This window comes from Toxorhynchites rutilus, chromosome 3, assembly GCF_029784135.1.
Source record: "Toxorhynchites rutilus septentrionalis strain SRP chromosome 3, ASM2978413v1, whole genome shotgun sequence".
Taxonomy (NCBI): Eukaryota; Metazoa; Arthropoda; class Insecta; order Diptera; family Culicidae; genus Toxorhynchites; species Toxorhynchites rutilus.
In genome coordinates, this window is record NC_073746.1 from 216,396,193 (window position 1) to 216,411,779 (window position 15,587).

At 43.2% G+C, this 15,587-nt stretch overlaps 1 protein-coding gene across 3 annotated transcripts in view; it reads left to right on the forward strand.

Annotated features, from left to right (window-relative positions):
- LOC129780470 (RNA exonuclease 1 homolog) overlaps positions 1-15,587 on the forward strand; it is a 17,874-nt gene continuing 2,287 nt past the window's right edge. Inside the window, exons 1-5 of one of the 3 annotated variants that reach the window (XM_055788783.1) lie at positions 1-84; positions 146-319; positions 376-1,736; positions 1,791-2,073; positions 2,134-2,563. In XM_055788783.1, the coding sequence (XP_055644758.1) occupies positions 220-319; positions 376-1,736; positions 1,791-2,073; positions 2,134-2,563 (2,174 nt within the window). In that variant the 5' untranslated portion in view covers positions 1-84; positions 146-219. The other 2 variants (XM_055788786.1, XM_055788785.1) reach the window with 2 other exon arrangements.

Here is a 15,587-nt window from a genome sequence, read left to right on the forward strand (position 1 = left end):
CAACATTTGGCATACTGCAATTTTCATTCCAATACATCAATAGTGACAGTAACCAATGATTCCTAGGAATACAAGTTTGCACGGGTTAATAATTGTACGTTTACTTTCTCGCTAATGTTAATGTTGTTTAATTTCCCTCTTTTAGCATTTACTGTGGACTTGATTTATACATATTGCCGGAGTATACACTTCCCTTGAATAAAAGCAAAGTGATTGAAAATGCTCCCCGCAACCGGACTATTCCGGTCGATTAATTGTCCTTTTTTCGAAAAGGATCTATGTACGAGACCCTTTTGTCATTTCCGGCATGTTAAACCAGGTTAGTTACCCGCCATTTGAATAAAGCGGGCAGAACAATTTATAAATTAATTTCAGACGCACCGGCCGCTGCTACGTACAACGCAACGCCGAAAAGTTTACTGAACCAGAACAGTACTGTCCCGGATGCAAATTCTGATGGACCGGCGAAAAAGAAACCCAAACTAGAATACATACCCATGCCAACAATCATCGCGCCCAGATATGTGCCAAAAGTGAAGAAAAATGTCGAAGAGAAATCATTGAATAACACCGAGACGAACGCACAAATTCAGGCAAAGGATAACGGAGAACAAAAGGACGCAGAGGAGAAGCAAATAAAGGCCGTAGAAGTTGAAACTGACAAAGTCCAGGAGGAAAGTTCAAACGGTGGTCCCAAAGAAGACGAACAGAAACAGCAAACCCCAGAAAAAGATTCAACGCACAAATCGATAGTTTCGGAAGTAAACAAAGCTGAAGTTATCACTGAAAAACCCATTCAATGTGATACAAGTACTAAGCCAAATACTACTAGCAAGACATCAGATGAAGTCAGTTCCAACAGTATACGCGAATCGAGCTCGGACAGTGTTAAACACAAAAAGGATGATAGAGACCACCGGAAGGTCTTTAAAGAACGGAAGGAGTCCGATAGGAGATCGAGTACTTCATCAAAAAGTAGTCGGAAAACATCTTCAAATTCCCAAAGAGACGATAAACATCGTCATAGGTCAGACAAGGAAAGAGGACGTGACAGAGAGCGCAGCAGATCTAAGCACCGAGAAAGCTCAAACGACAAAAAGAAAAAAGTGATTAAGGATGAAAATAAAACCATTGCAGATGAGAAGAACAAAAAGTCTAAAGAAACGGGGAAAGGAGAAAAAGATAGACGTAAGACATCGGAGAAGGATCGCGATAGGAAACATAAAAGAGAGAAAGATCGTAGCAAGTCATCGGATAATCATCGGTCATCTCATAGTTCTAAAAAAAGTGATTCGAAAAGTAGTAAACATAGCAAAACGGAACATCGACGCTCTTCTTCCGCCAATCATACATCACAATCTAGCAAATTGCTCTCTTCATCAACTTCGAAATCCACCCAACCAAAAGTTGAGTTGGCTGATGAGATTTACCAAGAGCTTCTGGACAATCCTCCTAGTGATATTGATAACGTGAGTGACGAGGATGAAGTAATGAAGCAGTGTAAGCTGATATTCGAAGAATACACTGTGAAACCTGATAAAGCGTCCGGAGAGAAAAGTCAGAAACCACTGAAAAACAAGGACAACGATGTTGAACTCATTGATATTTTCGCCGAGAAATGCTACGATGAAAGTCGTAAAAAACGCGTAGCTCATGAACAAGCCGTAGCAAGCAAAGCCGCTAGCGTAACACCTGCTGCCGTGAGGAAACCGAATCATGTACAAAACGCAATGAGGGTAAGCTTGGAAGAAATTTCGTTATTGTGTTTACTAAAATCATAGATTTTTCAGTCGGTATACGCCCGTCAAGAAGCAGTTCGTAGGCAACAGGAAGAATTGACTGCCAAAAAACGCTTGGAAGATGACGCCAAAAAACAAATTGAGGAGGAAACGAGAAAGGCAATGCAAAAACCGGTAACCCCTAGACTCAGCAATGGATCTGCTCGATCGCCGGTCCTGAGCCCGACTCAACCTAGTACTTCACAGGTCCAGGACAAATCGCCAGCTGCGCCAATGAACGCAAGTAGTTTCTACAGCAAATCATCCGATGCAACAACCGCAACAACACCCAAAGGTTCTCACATTTATTTTCTATAGATAAAACATTTTTTTATCATTTCTGTGCAAATTCTAGGGCGTTTTGCTCCCGCCGCTAGCGTATTGGCAATGCAAAGAGCGAAAGAAAAAATTGAAAGTTTGAAGAAAGCACAGGCGAGCGGCACACCGGCTCAAACGGCTTCCAGAGGAACTGGTCGAGTGGCTCACACAGCGCCCATTGCATCAACATCATCTGCAGCCATTCCTACGAAGCCTACCCCACCTGTACTGGAACCAGATTCATCGAAAATCTCGTTCAATGTCCGGATGCAATACTACAACATTATGGTCGGTCACTGCCTTAAGATCTATCCGAGCTGCGAAGATGCGTGGGATCGGGCCCAAACGGAGGAAATAACGGTACTTAGTAAATGTACGACACCAACGATCTACAAGAGTAGTGCTCTTCTGGCGATACATAAGCTGCGTAAGGAAGCCGTCAAAATAGGAAGTGAAACTTCGGACAAGTAAGTATATGTATAGCAATTCCTTGATAAATATAATCGGTCACGCTGCTGATTTTTTTTTAAATTCTGGACAGACGGCTACCAAAAATTTCAGTTTTCATTACCACATGACCATATGATTTCAATTGTGTCGCCTAGTTGCAAAAACGGCTAACTCCACGAGTTTGAGAAAGTCGTTTTTTCGGATTTTTAGACCTTAGATACATTTTCCTCTTATTGGTAGTGAGAAACAGCACCAATAGCAACAGATCCCTATAAAACCCGAGTTTGAAAATCATGATGAGCTGCAAAACAGGTGGCATGATGCTACAGAAAATCGTGTTTTCTGTAAAATTTTAATTTTTTGAAGTTGGTTGGTCCACCACTAGTCTAGTCCACCACTATGCAATATGTGTTTATATATTTTTACTGGCAGAGGTGGCGAATTTCGTACCGTTCAAAATAGATTTTTATATGAATCAAAAAATCTATTTTGAACGGTAGTTTCTGCCGCTCGGTTCTTGGATTGAAGACAAAAAAAATCAACAAAATTCAGTGCCATAGAGGTGATGCATGTGTGATTGTTCAGGTCAGCGACCTGACACTCACCTAAAAAGTCGTTGACGAACATGACGAGAAGCATGAAGTGGAGAATGGAGAAAAAAACAGGAAGTGGGTTATATCTATGGTATAACCGCAAGGGTGACGTAGGACTATCGTTGATTTAGAGATCATTTGTTTGAAGTTGAATCTAAATCCATCCTGAATGAATGAATAAATAAATATTTGGGTGACTTAAAAAACGAGAGTGTTACGTTGGAGACTCAAGGTTTTATGCATCCAATATTGGATACAAAAAACCTTGTTCTGAAGAATAATCTTCAGAAGCTTTCCTGCTAACTGCACTTGATTGACAAATCACAAAACCAAATGTATGTGGTCGCAGTATTATATGGATAGAAAACATTAAAATAAACTCGCTTGAATGTAATTTTCAATTCCAAGGGGAACTGGCAGATTATTTTTCAGCAACGATCATTTCTTTCCAGGTTTCCTCTCGATAACCAGCAAATGAAAAGAGTTGCGCGCGTGTATGTGTGTGGGTGTGGCGGCTGCTTCTATGTCTTCCCGAGGAACCGTATTTCGATGCTGATACTCTCTTGGTCACGAGAGTATCAGCATCGGCTTTTCTGCGCTCCCTTACAGTTAAAACAAACTGATTGCATTTCAGGTCAGGTCAGGCCAGGTAATGAATCCCTCGATCCCTCGCCGTTCAGCTCGTTCAGTAACGATGTTGAATATCATTTCAGTATGCTTTTCGTGCGTGATTGAATCGAGAGAAGGTGTGGTTTACGATGGCAATTTGGAAGGCAAACTAGAGGAGAATGAACTCTCTGAGTATGAAAATTTCGGCGACTGAGCAATAATCGATTGAAAATTATATAATTTTCGCGATACGAAACATTTTCCGTTTTTCATGTTATGCATCCAATATTGGATACGAAAATATCCTACTGATGGGAAAGAATAATCTTCAGAAGCTTTCCAGCTAATTACACTTGATTGAAAAATTACGAAATCAAATGTATTTGGTCGCTGTGTTCGCCATATAATTTGAAAACATTAAAATAAACTCTTTCGCATGGATGTATTCTTCAATTCCCAGGGAACTGGCAGATTATTTTTCAGCAACGATTAGATCTTTCCGGAATTTTCTCGATGCTGTATGGCATCCAAACGAAAATTCTCGTTTTAGTTTGGCCTGTAAAAAACTTTTCTAAACTCTAATCCATCAAACTTGGAGCCCTGAAAAGGGCCGTTGATTATATGCTAAGCTAATATAGCACCCTTTCCTTGGATTCGATGGGCCAGCTGAATGTTCTTGGGCATGATGTGACGCGTTTTGCGTGGATAGCACACAAATTTGTATCTTCGAATAAGCCTCCTGCAGCGTCATAACCGCGGAACTTTGGAAGCGCAAGTCTGTTTTGAAGTTCTGAGCAATTCCACGATCCAAAAGCTGCAAAGGTAGCTTGCGGATCAGCAATTCGGTCGACTTCCGATAGCGATGAATTTCACGCAAAGTTCCCGGTCGATAGCGATGTGGCTTCTTCACCTATCCTGCGGCTGGTGCGCTTATCCGAGCTGCTTTCGTGTGCCTTACCACTGAAAGACTAACTAGCTATCTGCTTGGTCCCAAACAAACGAGTCGTCACGGTGCGAGAGTAGAGTAAGAAATGAATGAAAGCAAAGGAAGCGTCATTTTATAAACCATAAAAGTATAGAATCTAAACCCCACCCTTCGTTGCTTACCCTGAGAGAGAAACGAATAACATCGAAGTAAGTATACAGTAATGTATTTGAATCCGGACACTTTGCGTTACATTTAATACCATACCGCAGCCACAACATTTTCTGCATGTTGAATTAATGCGATTGATTAGTAACTATCAAGAAACTATCAGTAACTATATTAGCAACTATTAATCGCATAAATTCAACATGAAAAAAATGTTATGGCTGTGGTATGATATTGAATGTAATGCAAAGTGTCCGGATTCAAAAGCATTACTGTAAAAAAGAGTTAACTCGACTGAAATTTTTTCGGTTCGGCCTGCAAAAACGAAATTAAGAGCCCTCGCCGACTGCAGACTGACTTGTCGACCGATAGTTCGGTCGGCTTCTTAATCAGTACGGAGAAAAAAAGTCTGTAGTTTACAGCATAATGCATAGACGTAAGTATGAGCTTCCCCATCTCACATTCCAATAAGATTAATGGGTTTCCAAGTGGGCGAGCTACATACGGATACGAATGATTTCAATAACCTGTTTTCGAAGCTATCATTAAGCTATTGAAACAATTTGTCGACTCAATAAATAGCAATAGCAATAACTCTTGGACATTTTATCTTTTGTATGAAATGATTATCATACTGTTCCGTTGATCCGAAGCAGAATGAATCACGCTTAAAGAAGGAATGGATTTTTTCTTGGAATTTAGTCAGCAGAAATAATGCCCTTTCCCAACAATTAAAAACGACAAACGGTAAACAGTTTCATCAAAGTGATTTCTTCGATATGGGGATATATTCACTACATCATGTCATATATTTCATATTTTTCATTATGAAATCCATATCCATGGCACCTATCGGTATCGAATTATCATCGACACCACGATTTTCGCTAAATGCTCCTTTCAGTTCGGCCTGTAAAAAACTTTTCTGAACTCTAATCCATCAAATTTGGAGCCCTGAAAAGGGCTGTTGATTATATGCTAAGCTAATATAGCACGCTCTCCTCGGATACGATGGGCCAGCTGGATGTCCTTGGGCATGATGTGACGCGTTTTGCATGGATAGCACACAAATTGGTATCTTCGAATAAGCCTCCTGCAGCGTCATAACCGCGGAACTTTGGAAGCGCAAGTCGGTTTTGAAGTCCTGAGCAATTCCACGAACCAAATGCTGCAAAGGTAGCTTGCGGATCAGCAATTCGGTCGACTTCTGATAGCGACGAATTTCATGCGAATTTCCCGGTCGATAGCGATGTGGCTTCTTCATGCTTCCTGCGGCTGATTCGCTTATCCGAGCTGCTTTCGTGGTGCCTTACCACCGAAAGACTAACGAACTGTCTGCTTAGTCCCGATGAAACGAGTCCTCACGGTGCGAGAGTAGAGTAAGAAATGAACGAAAGCAAGGGAAGTGTCGTTTTATAAAACATAAAGGAATCGAATGTAAACCCCACCCTCTTTATTGTATAAGCTTACTGTATACTCACGAATATAATAAGGGTGGGATTTAGATTCTATACTTTTATGGTTTATAAAATGACGCTTCCTTTGCTTTCGTTCATTTCTTACTCTACTCTCGCACCGTGAGGACTCGAGCTCGTTAGTCTTTCGCAGACAGCTCGTTAGTCTTTCGGTGGTAAGGCACCACGAAAGCAGCTCGGATAAGCGAATCAGCCGCAGGAAGCATGAAGAAGCCACATCGCTATCGACCGGGAACTTCGCATGAAATTCGTCGCTATCAGAAGTCGACCGAATTACTGATCCGCAAGCTACCTTTGCAGCATTTGGTTCGTGGAATTGCTCAGGACTTCAAACCCGACTTGCGCTTCCAAAGTTCCGCGGTTATGACGCTGCAGGAGGCTTATTCGAAGATACCAATTTGTGTGCTATCCATGCAAAACGCGTCACATCATGCCCAAGGACATCCAGCTGGCCCATCGTATCCGAGGAGAGCTTGCTATATTAGCTTAGCATATAATCAACGGCCCTTTTCAGGGCTCCAAATTTGATGGATTAGAGTTTAGAAAAGTTTTTTACAGGCCGAACTGAAAGGAGCATTTAGCGAAAATCGTGGTTTCGATAATAATTCGTTACCGATAGGTGCCATGGATATGGATTTCTTAATGAAGAATATGAAGTACATGACATGATGTAGTGAATATATCCGAAGAAATCACTTTGGTGAAACTGCATTATAAAATTATTTGTGTACGAATGCCGCAATCGATAGTCGACTCTAATTTGCGCTGGGTAATTTCCTCGGAGGACTCGATTCCTCCTTTGAACATTAATAATCTCTTTCTGGCAAAACGATGTGGTATGAATCACATTATTTGAATGATAGAATGAAGAAGTTTTCTGCCAATTTCCTTCAACCTCCAAACGTATCTTTCTCCCGTTTGTCGTTTTCGCGTTCGCTAATCCTTTCTCACAACACCCATTTCTAGTTTGAGAAATTGTTGAGTAAACATTGTTTGCCAGTGCGCGTAGAGCGGGAATTCCTAAATATTCATTGCACCTCTAATAAATTGCCGAGAGACGTGGTCTTACGTTGATCGCACTTGATTGAAAAAATCCAAAACGAAATGTATTTGGTCGCAGCATTATATGAGTAGAAAGCAAATAATCGCTCGAAAATGACTTGATTTTCGCGATGTAAAACATTTTCCGTTTTTCATGTTATGCATCCAACATTGGATACGAAAATTTCCACTGATGGGGAAAAAAATATTCAGAAGCTTTCCTGTTAATTGCGATTGATTGAAAAATAACAAAACCAAATGTATTTGGTTGCAGTGTTATATGGATAGAAAACATTAAAATAAACTATTTCGCATGAATGTATTTTTCAATTCCCAGGGGAACTGGCAGATTATTTTTCAGCAACGAGAATTCCGCGCGTGTATGTGTGTGTGTGTGGCGGCTGCTCCGATGTTTCAAGCGGAACCGTGGCATCACTCTCCTCCTGATGGATTCCTTTTTGGCCTTAGGTGCACAAACAGGCTCTTGGTGACACCGTTCATCAGCGCTTTCATGATAAACGAAATTAGCTTCACAACAACAGCGACAACATGCTCCAATCGCTGTTCAATCATAACTGAGTGGGTTTACGAGCGGCGCTCGCTTATATACCGATTGGTGATTTCAATAGCCTGTGTTGAAAGCAATTTTAAGACTATTGAAACAAGTTTTTGGATGAAAAAGTAACAAGTATATGACGCGTAGACATTTTATCTTTCAAATGAAGTGTTTATCATACCATTTCGTTCAGTTTTTTAAGAGCTATTAACGCTCAAAATCTCGGTCTCCGGCGTAACGCTTTCGTTCTCGAAACTTTGGTTTTACACCCCGGTATAGAAATGAAAGACGTAGTCCTACGTCAAAAAACACAAACTCCGTATCTCGTTGGAAGACGGTAGTATTGAAGTGCGTCATAACGATCTCCCCTAAGATATGTCAGAATAAATGTCGTCAATTGTCTAACGCAATTCGGAGAAGTTTTTCTATCTGCGAATTTTCGTGGCCGAAGCCGAAGGCGTACCACTCGGTGTTTGGTCTACTCGTATGTTAATGAAGTGGAACATTAACTCTTGGGCCACCATCGATGGAGAGCAAGCATTAGTTGAATATAGCTTCAATCCTGCCACCACTGTAAGATACAAGCGCACACTGTCATATCATGTGTCCCTGCCGTGGAGCTGCTGTGATAGATAAAACATGCTTCACTTCTGAGAATTCTATTAGGGGTAGTGGGAGCAAAGTGGTCACCTGCTTGTTTGGTAGTGTAACTATTGACTATAGATGCCGTATTGATAGTCACCTTATGTTTGAAGAATTTAATGACTTTTGAGTCACCCTGTACTTCAGTAGAGCTGTCGCATGTCAAAATACAAATAAAAACAGAAAATACTCTTTCGATATCCATTCGGCCGTAGTTCTATGCGCATGGTATCTAAGGAATTTCTCGTGAAATTTAGTTTATTCAATCTGATATATTGGACAAATCATCAGTTTGAACGACGGTTAACATATTCTAGGAGAGGTGAACAGATATTTTGTTCAATCTCAGCGATTAATTAGCATAGAAATTATTTTCATGTTTGGGTGGTTCATAGGTGAATAACAACTTACAATGTTCTGTTTACTAAAGCTGATATACCTCATCACATTCTGCTCTTGAAGAAGATCCTTTTGTAGCTTTGCCCCTGGATAAATATGCCACTCCAACTAAACCAAGCGTCATTATGCGGAACGTTATGTGTTTCTTACCACGCTTTTTTATGCAAGAGAAAATTTAAATTGAGACTCTAGGTGAATAGGCCAAGCTTATTTCATGCATATACCTACTATAACAAATATGATTTGAATAAATTTGGACGAAAAAAACGCGTAAATCTATCCCATTAAGCTTGATATGGGCGGGTGACCACTTTTCCCCCAATAGGTGACCACTTTACCTCCAAGCAAAAAAAAGTTCGATTTTTCATCTTTTTTTCTAATGCTGAAAAGTGTACTGTTTTGAATTTGTATAGTAAAAGCCGTTGGCTATCTTGAAAAACAATGAGTTGAACTATAATATTCTTCGTGAAATGGAAATTAAATCGGTATGTGTGCACTGGAAATGGACATATTCCTTAGTGTGACCACTATGCTCCCACTTTTCCTAGTAACTATCGTTATTTCATTTTTGGGCGATTTTTTATACCGGATTGGAACAATTGCTTCGGCAGTTGATGTGTGATGAAGAGACAAAAAAGAATCTTGTTTACACGAGTATTCAGAATGCAAATTGTGTGCGATAATTATTTACGCTGTTTCGAGCGTGTGTTGTAAAGTGGTCCATGTGTTTTGCGCCAACAATTCCTGACTTAAGTCGATCCGACTCTGAACACGGTCCACGCGTGTCGAACATTGCATGGCCTCACAAAAAGGCGACTATGTACAATGAGCGGAGATAGCGGTTCAGACTTGGGACCAAACCAAAATGGAGACAACCAACAAGAACAACGAAGAACGAAAAAACAGTACGATGGATACAGGCTGCTGTGATCACTCAACCGAGTGGAAACACCGGGCTCTAGCGGCAGTAATGGAGAAATACCTGAGACTTAGCAAAGTCGGGAAATCAAATCCTAAGTCTTCAGAAAAATGCGAGAGGACTCGGGCCTCAAGAAATTGAGGGACCCTGGCCTCAAGAAATGCTGTTGAAGAGTTGAAGAGAGACCCTGAAATGAGGAGCTCAGCATTCAAGGAACTTGTCGAAAAGGCTCTCGGCGACGGAGCGAATGTAAGGGCCTCATCCTCCGAGTCATCGATACAATGCCGGAACCTCAGGCTGTTCACCACTGAGAAGGTCCTGCGTCAGAAGTTGGTAAAGGAAAACATCGTGGGCAAAGTTCCGATGAAAATCCGATTAAAAACAGGCAAGGGCAAGCCAACAGTGATGGAGGCAACGAAAATTATTAACAACCTTTGTGACACCGCACAGCAACTGTTGTGGCCGTCAACGACAGAAACAAACTGTGATGCGACATAATTGCGGAGCCGTATCGCGTTCCCTCTGGTAACGGCAATTGGGTGACGGATAAAGTGGGAATGGCCGCCATTCAAGTCATGGACCGATATCCCATTCAGGAGGTAGTCTCGAGAACTCGCGAGGGTTTCGTGATCACAAAGATCAACGGAATTTTCTTCTGTAGTTGCTATGCGTCTCCCATATTGACGATGGACCAGTTCCGCTGAATGCTGGATGTCCTCACCGAGGAGCTCGCCGAACCAGGACCAGTCGTTATAGGAGGTGATTTCAATGCTTGGGCAGTAGAATGGGGAAGTAGATGCACCAACGCGAGAGGAATTAGTTTACTAGAAGCTCTGACCAAGATGGATGTAGCCCTGTGCAACGAGGGCACCTCTAGTACGTTCCGCAGGGATGGTCGTGAGTCCATCATCGATCTGACTTTCTGCAGTTCATCGTTAATGACGAAAATGAGGTGGAAGGTATGCGAAGGATACACTCACAGTGACCATCAAGCCATTCGTTGTACCATTAGTCAACGGAACTCTGTGGCAGTACGAGTAAATAGGACATGGTGGATGACAAGAACCTTTGACAAGGACCTTTTTGTCGAAGCACTACGTGTGGAGAGCGACGTCTTAAACATGAACGCGGATGAACTGACTGAAACGTCAGACTCCAGAGAAGAGCGGAGAGTGGAATCTAGAGAGGCTAGGTCCATTCTTGAACGGGCGATAAAGCAGAGCAATTCTAATTGCTTCAGGGAGTTATGTCGGGACGTGGACGTCAATCAATGGGACAATACCTACCGAGTGGTGATGGCGAAGCTCAGGGGCTCAACGACTCCCTCCGAAATGTGTTCCGAAAAACTAAAAATTATCATAGAAGGGTTATTCACGCAGCACGACCCGATGGCCTGGTCACCCACGCCATATAGAGAGGATGGGTTAGATAACACTGAACGCAGACAGGTGTCAAACGATGAGCTAGTTGAAGCGAATCCTATTTTCCGGATCGATGAAAGGTGCAAAAACTAGTACTCTTGCCCAAACCAGGGAAGACGCCGGGTGATCCAGCATCGTATGGAGCCATATGCCTGCTGGACATTCTTGGGAAACTTGACCATCTTCAACAGGCTGACAGAATACACGGATTGAGCTCGTGGACTGTCCGATAGTCAGTTCGGGATTCGGAAAGGGAGATCTACGGTAGATGCCATTCGCATAGTGGTCGAAAGAGCCAACAAAGCGTCCAAACAGAAGCACATAGGAAACAGATACTGCGCAGGGATAACGATCGACGTTAAGAACGCGTTTAATAGTGCCAGCTGGGAGACCATCGCGACTGCGCTCGCCACGATGAGAGTCCCAGACTATCTGTGCAGTATGCTGAGAAGCTACTTCGAAAACCGGGTGCTGGTGTACGAGACAAACACGGGTCAGGCGCAGATTAAAACTACGGCGGGAGTTCCGCAGGGATTTCTCTGGATCGCAGGGATCGTTCTAGAACAGTATGTACGATGGCGTACTAAAGGTGAATCTGCCTAAAGTGGTAGAGATCATTGGCTTCGCGGATGACATCGCTATCCTCGTGACAGGAATAGCCTTGGAACGGGTCGAAATGCTTGCAACCGAGTCGGTAGACATAATAGGATGCTGGATGCAAAGTGTGAAACTAAAGATAGCACACCACAAGATGGAAATGCTTATTGTCAGTAATCGCAAGGCGGTGAAACGGGCAGAAATCACAATTGGAGAGCACACAATAACTACGAAGCGAAATTTAAAATACCTGGCGATGCAGATCGATGGTCGGCTGAACTTCAACAGTTACGTCGACTACGCTTGTAAAAAGACAATGCACTAACAAAATTCATGCCCATCAACTTTGGCCAACAGGAAACATGGAGTGGTGAATATCTTAACGCAGTTTTTTGTTTGGTCACGGCTGCTTCAGTTCGTATCTGCACCGGTTTGGACACGCAAGATCGCATGTATGTCCGGAGTGTGCAGATGTGGAGGAAACTTCGGAGCACGTCGTTTTCGTATGCCGCAGATTCCCCGAAAGGCGTGAGGGGCTGGCTGACCTTCATGCTGAGAATATGTGTTGCGGCGAGGACACCTGGAATGCAGTGAACAGTGTAATCCTACACATCATGTCCGACCTACACCGGAAGTGAAGGGCCGACCAGCGCATAGACAATGCTTGGCGGTGGAATGTGAACATGTTCGAGAGCTGTTGTAATGGATGGTAGCTGTGAAGGAGTATGCGTTATGTTGGATTGCACTACCTAATCGGCTGTGATGACGCGCGCGCCACGTTGGGGGCGCTTCGTAATCGGTACATGTCTCGACAGGTAGCAAACCCGCGACGGTGGTTGTGGCGGATTGCGCGTCAAGTTGGAGGACAATTTCTAATCGGTGCATGTCTCGATGGGTAAACGGTTACTGGTGAGGTGAATGTGTGCGGTGTGGTGAACAGTATAATGCGCGCTGGCAATACCTGATCGCAGAATAGAATGGTTCACTGCGAGAGTCGTTTCAACGGAGAAATCGTCAAGGAGGGCACCTTCTAACTGGTGCATACCCCACAAAAGTAGCTGTGACGTAGTGCGAGTTGAGTAGGAGGACACTACCTAATCGGTGCTCCGCTGGGAAGAGAAATCCAGCGATGGTGACTGTGAGTACACGTCTCGCGATGGTTCCTAATCGGTACACGTCTCGGAGGGATAATCGCGAGATGGAATGGAAGCGACGAGGAGAACAACAAAATACCTGCCTGACAACGCTTGGTTGTGCCCTGAATAAGGGAACACTGCAAAGATCGTTTCAATGGAACGAGTGGACGACATCATCAAACCGGTGCGTACCCCACGAGAGTAGTTGTGACGGAGTGCGTGTCACGATGGAGGGCAAGTCCCAATCGGTGCTCGTCTCGACGGGTGAACGGATGCTGCCAAAATTGGCACAATTAGAATGAAATCAATAAAGAAAAAGAGTATGAACAACCGATGAAGTGCATGAGCATCGCCGCTTCCCGAAGTAGTCGTCTGGATGTAGTCCCGGGGGAACGAGGTGACCAGTAGAGGGCTTGGTTTTTAGTGGGTGTGAGCCCCCCACGACGTCTGGGTTAACCCGTCCCAGATAAGGCAGGTAGAGCTTTGTAACCTCTTCAATAAAAATATACATATATCATGTGCCAAGAATAAAAAGCTATTTAATCAAGAAAGTAAGCGAACGTGACGAAGCATAATAATAGATCAACCACCGGTCCACAACCCAGAAAATCAGTTGGTGTGAGAGCACCAAATAATACGATAGTCGGTCAAAATTTCATCGTTCCTCCACTGTCATCATCGATTTTTTCCAGAACTGCTTAGTTTTACGAGCCACCTTGAACCCTCAAAATCAGAATCAATCAATCGTGGTTTTTAGGCCCCAAGACTATATCTTCTGACCGCACAATTCCAGTTCTGGTCCCAGCAACGCAGCAATTATGGCTCTTGGATTGAATGGCTCTTGTTCGCGAAGCCATAAATCAAAGATTTTTCAAATGAAAGCCGTCTTCGATTGAATTTCACAGAGAACAATTTCTGTCACAGCGAGTTCAAGTTGAGAGCAAGACCGAGAAAAAACCATCATTACGCAGCTGCAGACAGAGCAGGACGAAACAATCCCCTTTATTCCGCACGGCGAATGACGTGAGATGGTTCAAGTCATGGTGTTCCCGAAGGCGTGATTGTAGTTTGTCACTAGGTGAGATTTGAAGTCGGATTCTTTTTATTTGCGAAAATGTTGTTCCGTCAAACGGAGACATCATGAAAGATAACTACGACAGCAGAAATCTGGTCTACAACAACAACGAGCGCACCACGAAAGTCCCCTGGTTGTGATGGTATTCCGAGAGAGTTTTACTACCTCATGTTTTATGTCATCCACCACGAGTTGAACTTTTTGCTGAATAAGGCGCTCAGTGGCAATATTCCTGCAGCATTCGTGGAGGGCACCATCGTACTGGTCAAGAAGTGTGGTGGTAACAACATAGCTCATTGATATCGTCCAATCTCACTGCTTAACAGTGATTACAGACTGTTCTCCCGTATCCCCAAAACCAGACTGGAGCGGGCAATGAGAGAACACCACGTTCTAAGCGATGGGCTGAAATGCTCGAACTCGGAGCATAACATCTTCCAAGCTACTCTCGTTCTGAAAGATCGGATAGCGAGTCTTCGGCATCACCGTCCTGTTGGAATCGCTCTACTATCGTACATTATCAGTCGATCTTCTCGATTTATAATCAATGGACATCTTTCTCTGGTGTATGCAGATGACATCAGTGTGATCATCACATCGCCAAATCAAGTCGATGGTATGAGTGGGCTGTTTACTCGTTTCGAGAGGGCCGTCGGAGAAAAACTGAACTTACATAAAACTGTTGCTGTTTGACGTTGGATTATGTGAAGGTTGTTATTTTCACAATATCCATACAACATGACAACTTTGATTTTGAATGCGCTGGAGAGGAAATTTTCGCAGGAAATGTGACTGCATTCTCTGCGCACGCTAACGTTGCACCAAAAATTGAGCATGTTGAATGCAATCGGCACTTCCAGAATATGGTACATTGCGTCTTTTCTACCACCGTTGAGCATACATACAGCGAAGACTACATCAACGATGGGAACTTTTCTGTGAAGAGGAATAATTGCCCGCCTCCCGATAATACAGCTGGCGCATAGTAAAAAGGAAGAAGGTCAGAAGCTGCAACTACCAGCGCTAAAATGCAAACCACTCGCAATGAACCGACATCTGCGACTCTTCACCAATCGAACTGAATTGCCAAGGGTGGAACGTGGAACAGTCCAACAGTGAACTGACCACAAACATGGCGAAACATTGCTTCGAGAAAGCTTACTTCAACGTAGCGAGCTAACTTGTACTTACCTAGGAGTTTGAGCTTGAGTTTGGGTAGACTGTACACTTCGAAGTTGCTCTCCGTGACTGACCTGAACCAGCGAAATTGCACAAAGAACATACTGAATGACGATTTCGAATAACAAATCATTCTCATTTTAAAAGTTTCGGTGAATAGAGCTTCAAATAGTCAATAACGACGCCGGCCACGTCCTTACAGTCACCAGGGGGAAGGGAAGGAATGTTAGTATGATATTCGTCGTCAGTCTCTATAGCATGGTTCCCTAGCGTTTATCATGGAGAGGGTATTTGTTAGTGGGGAGA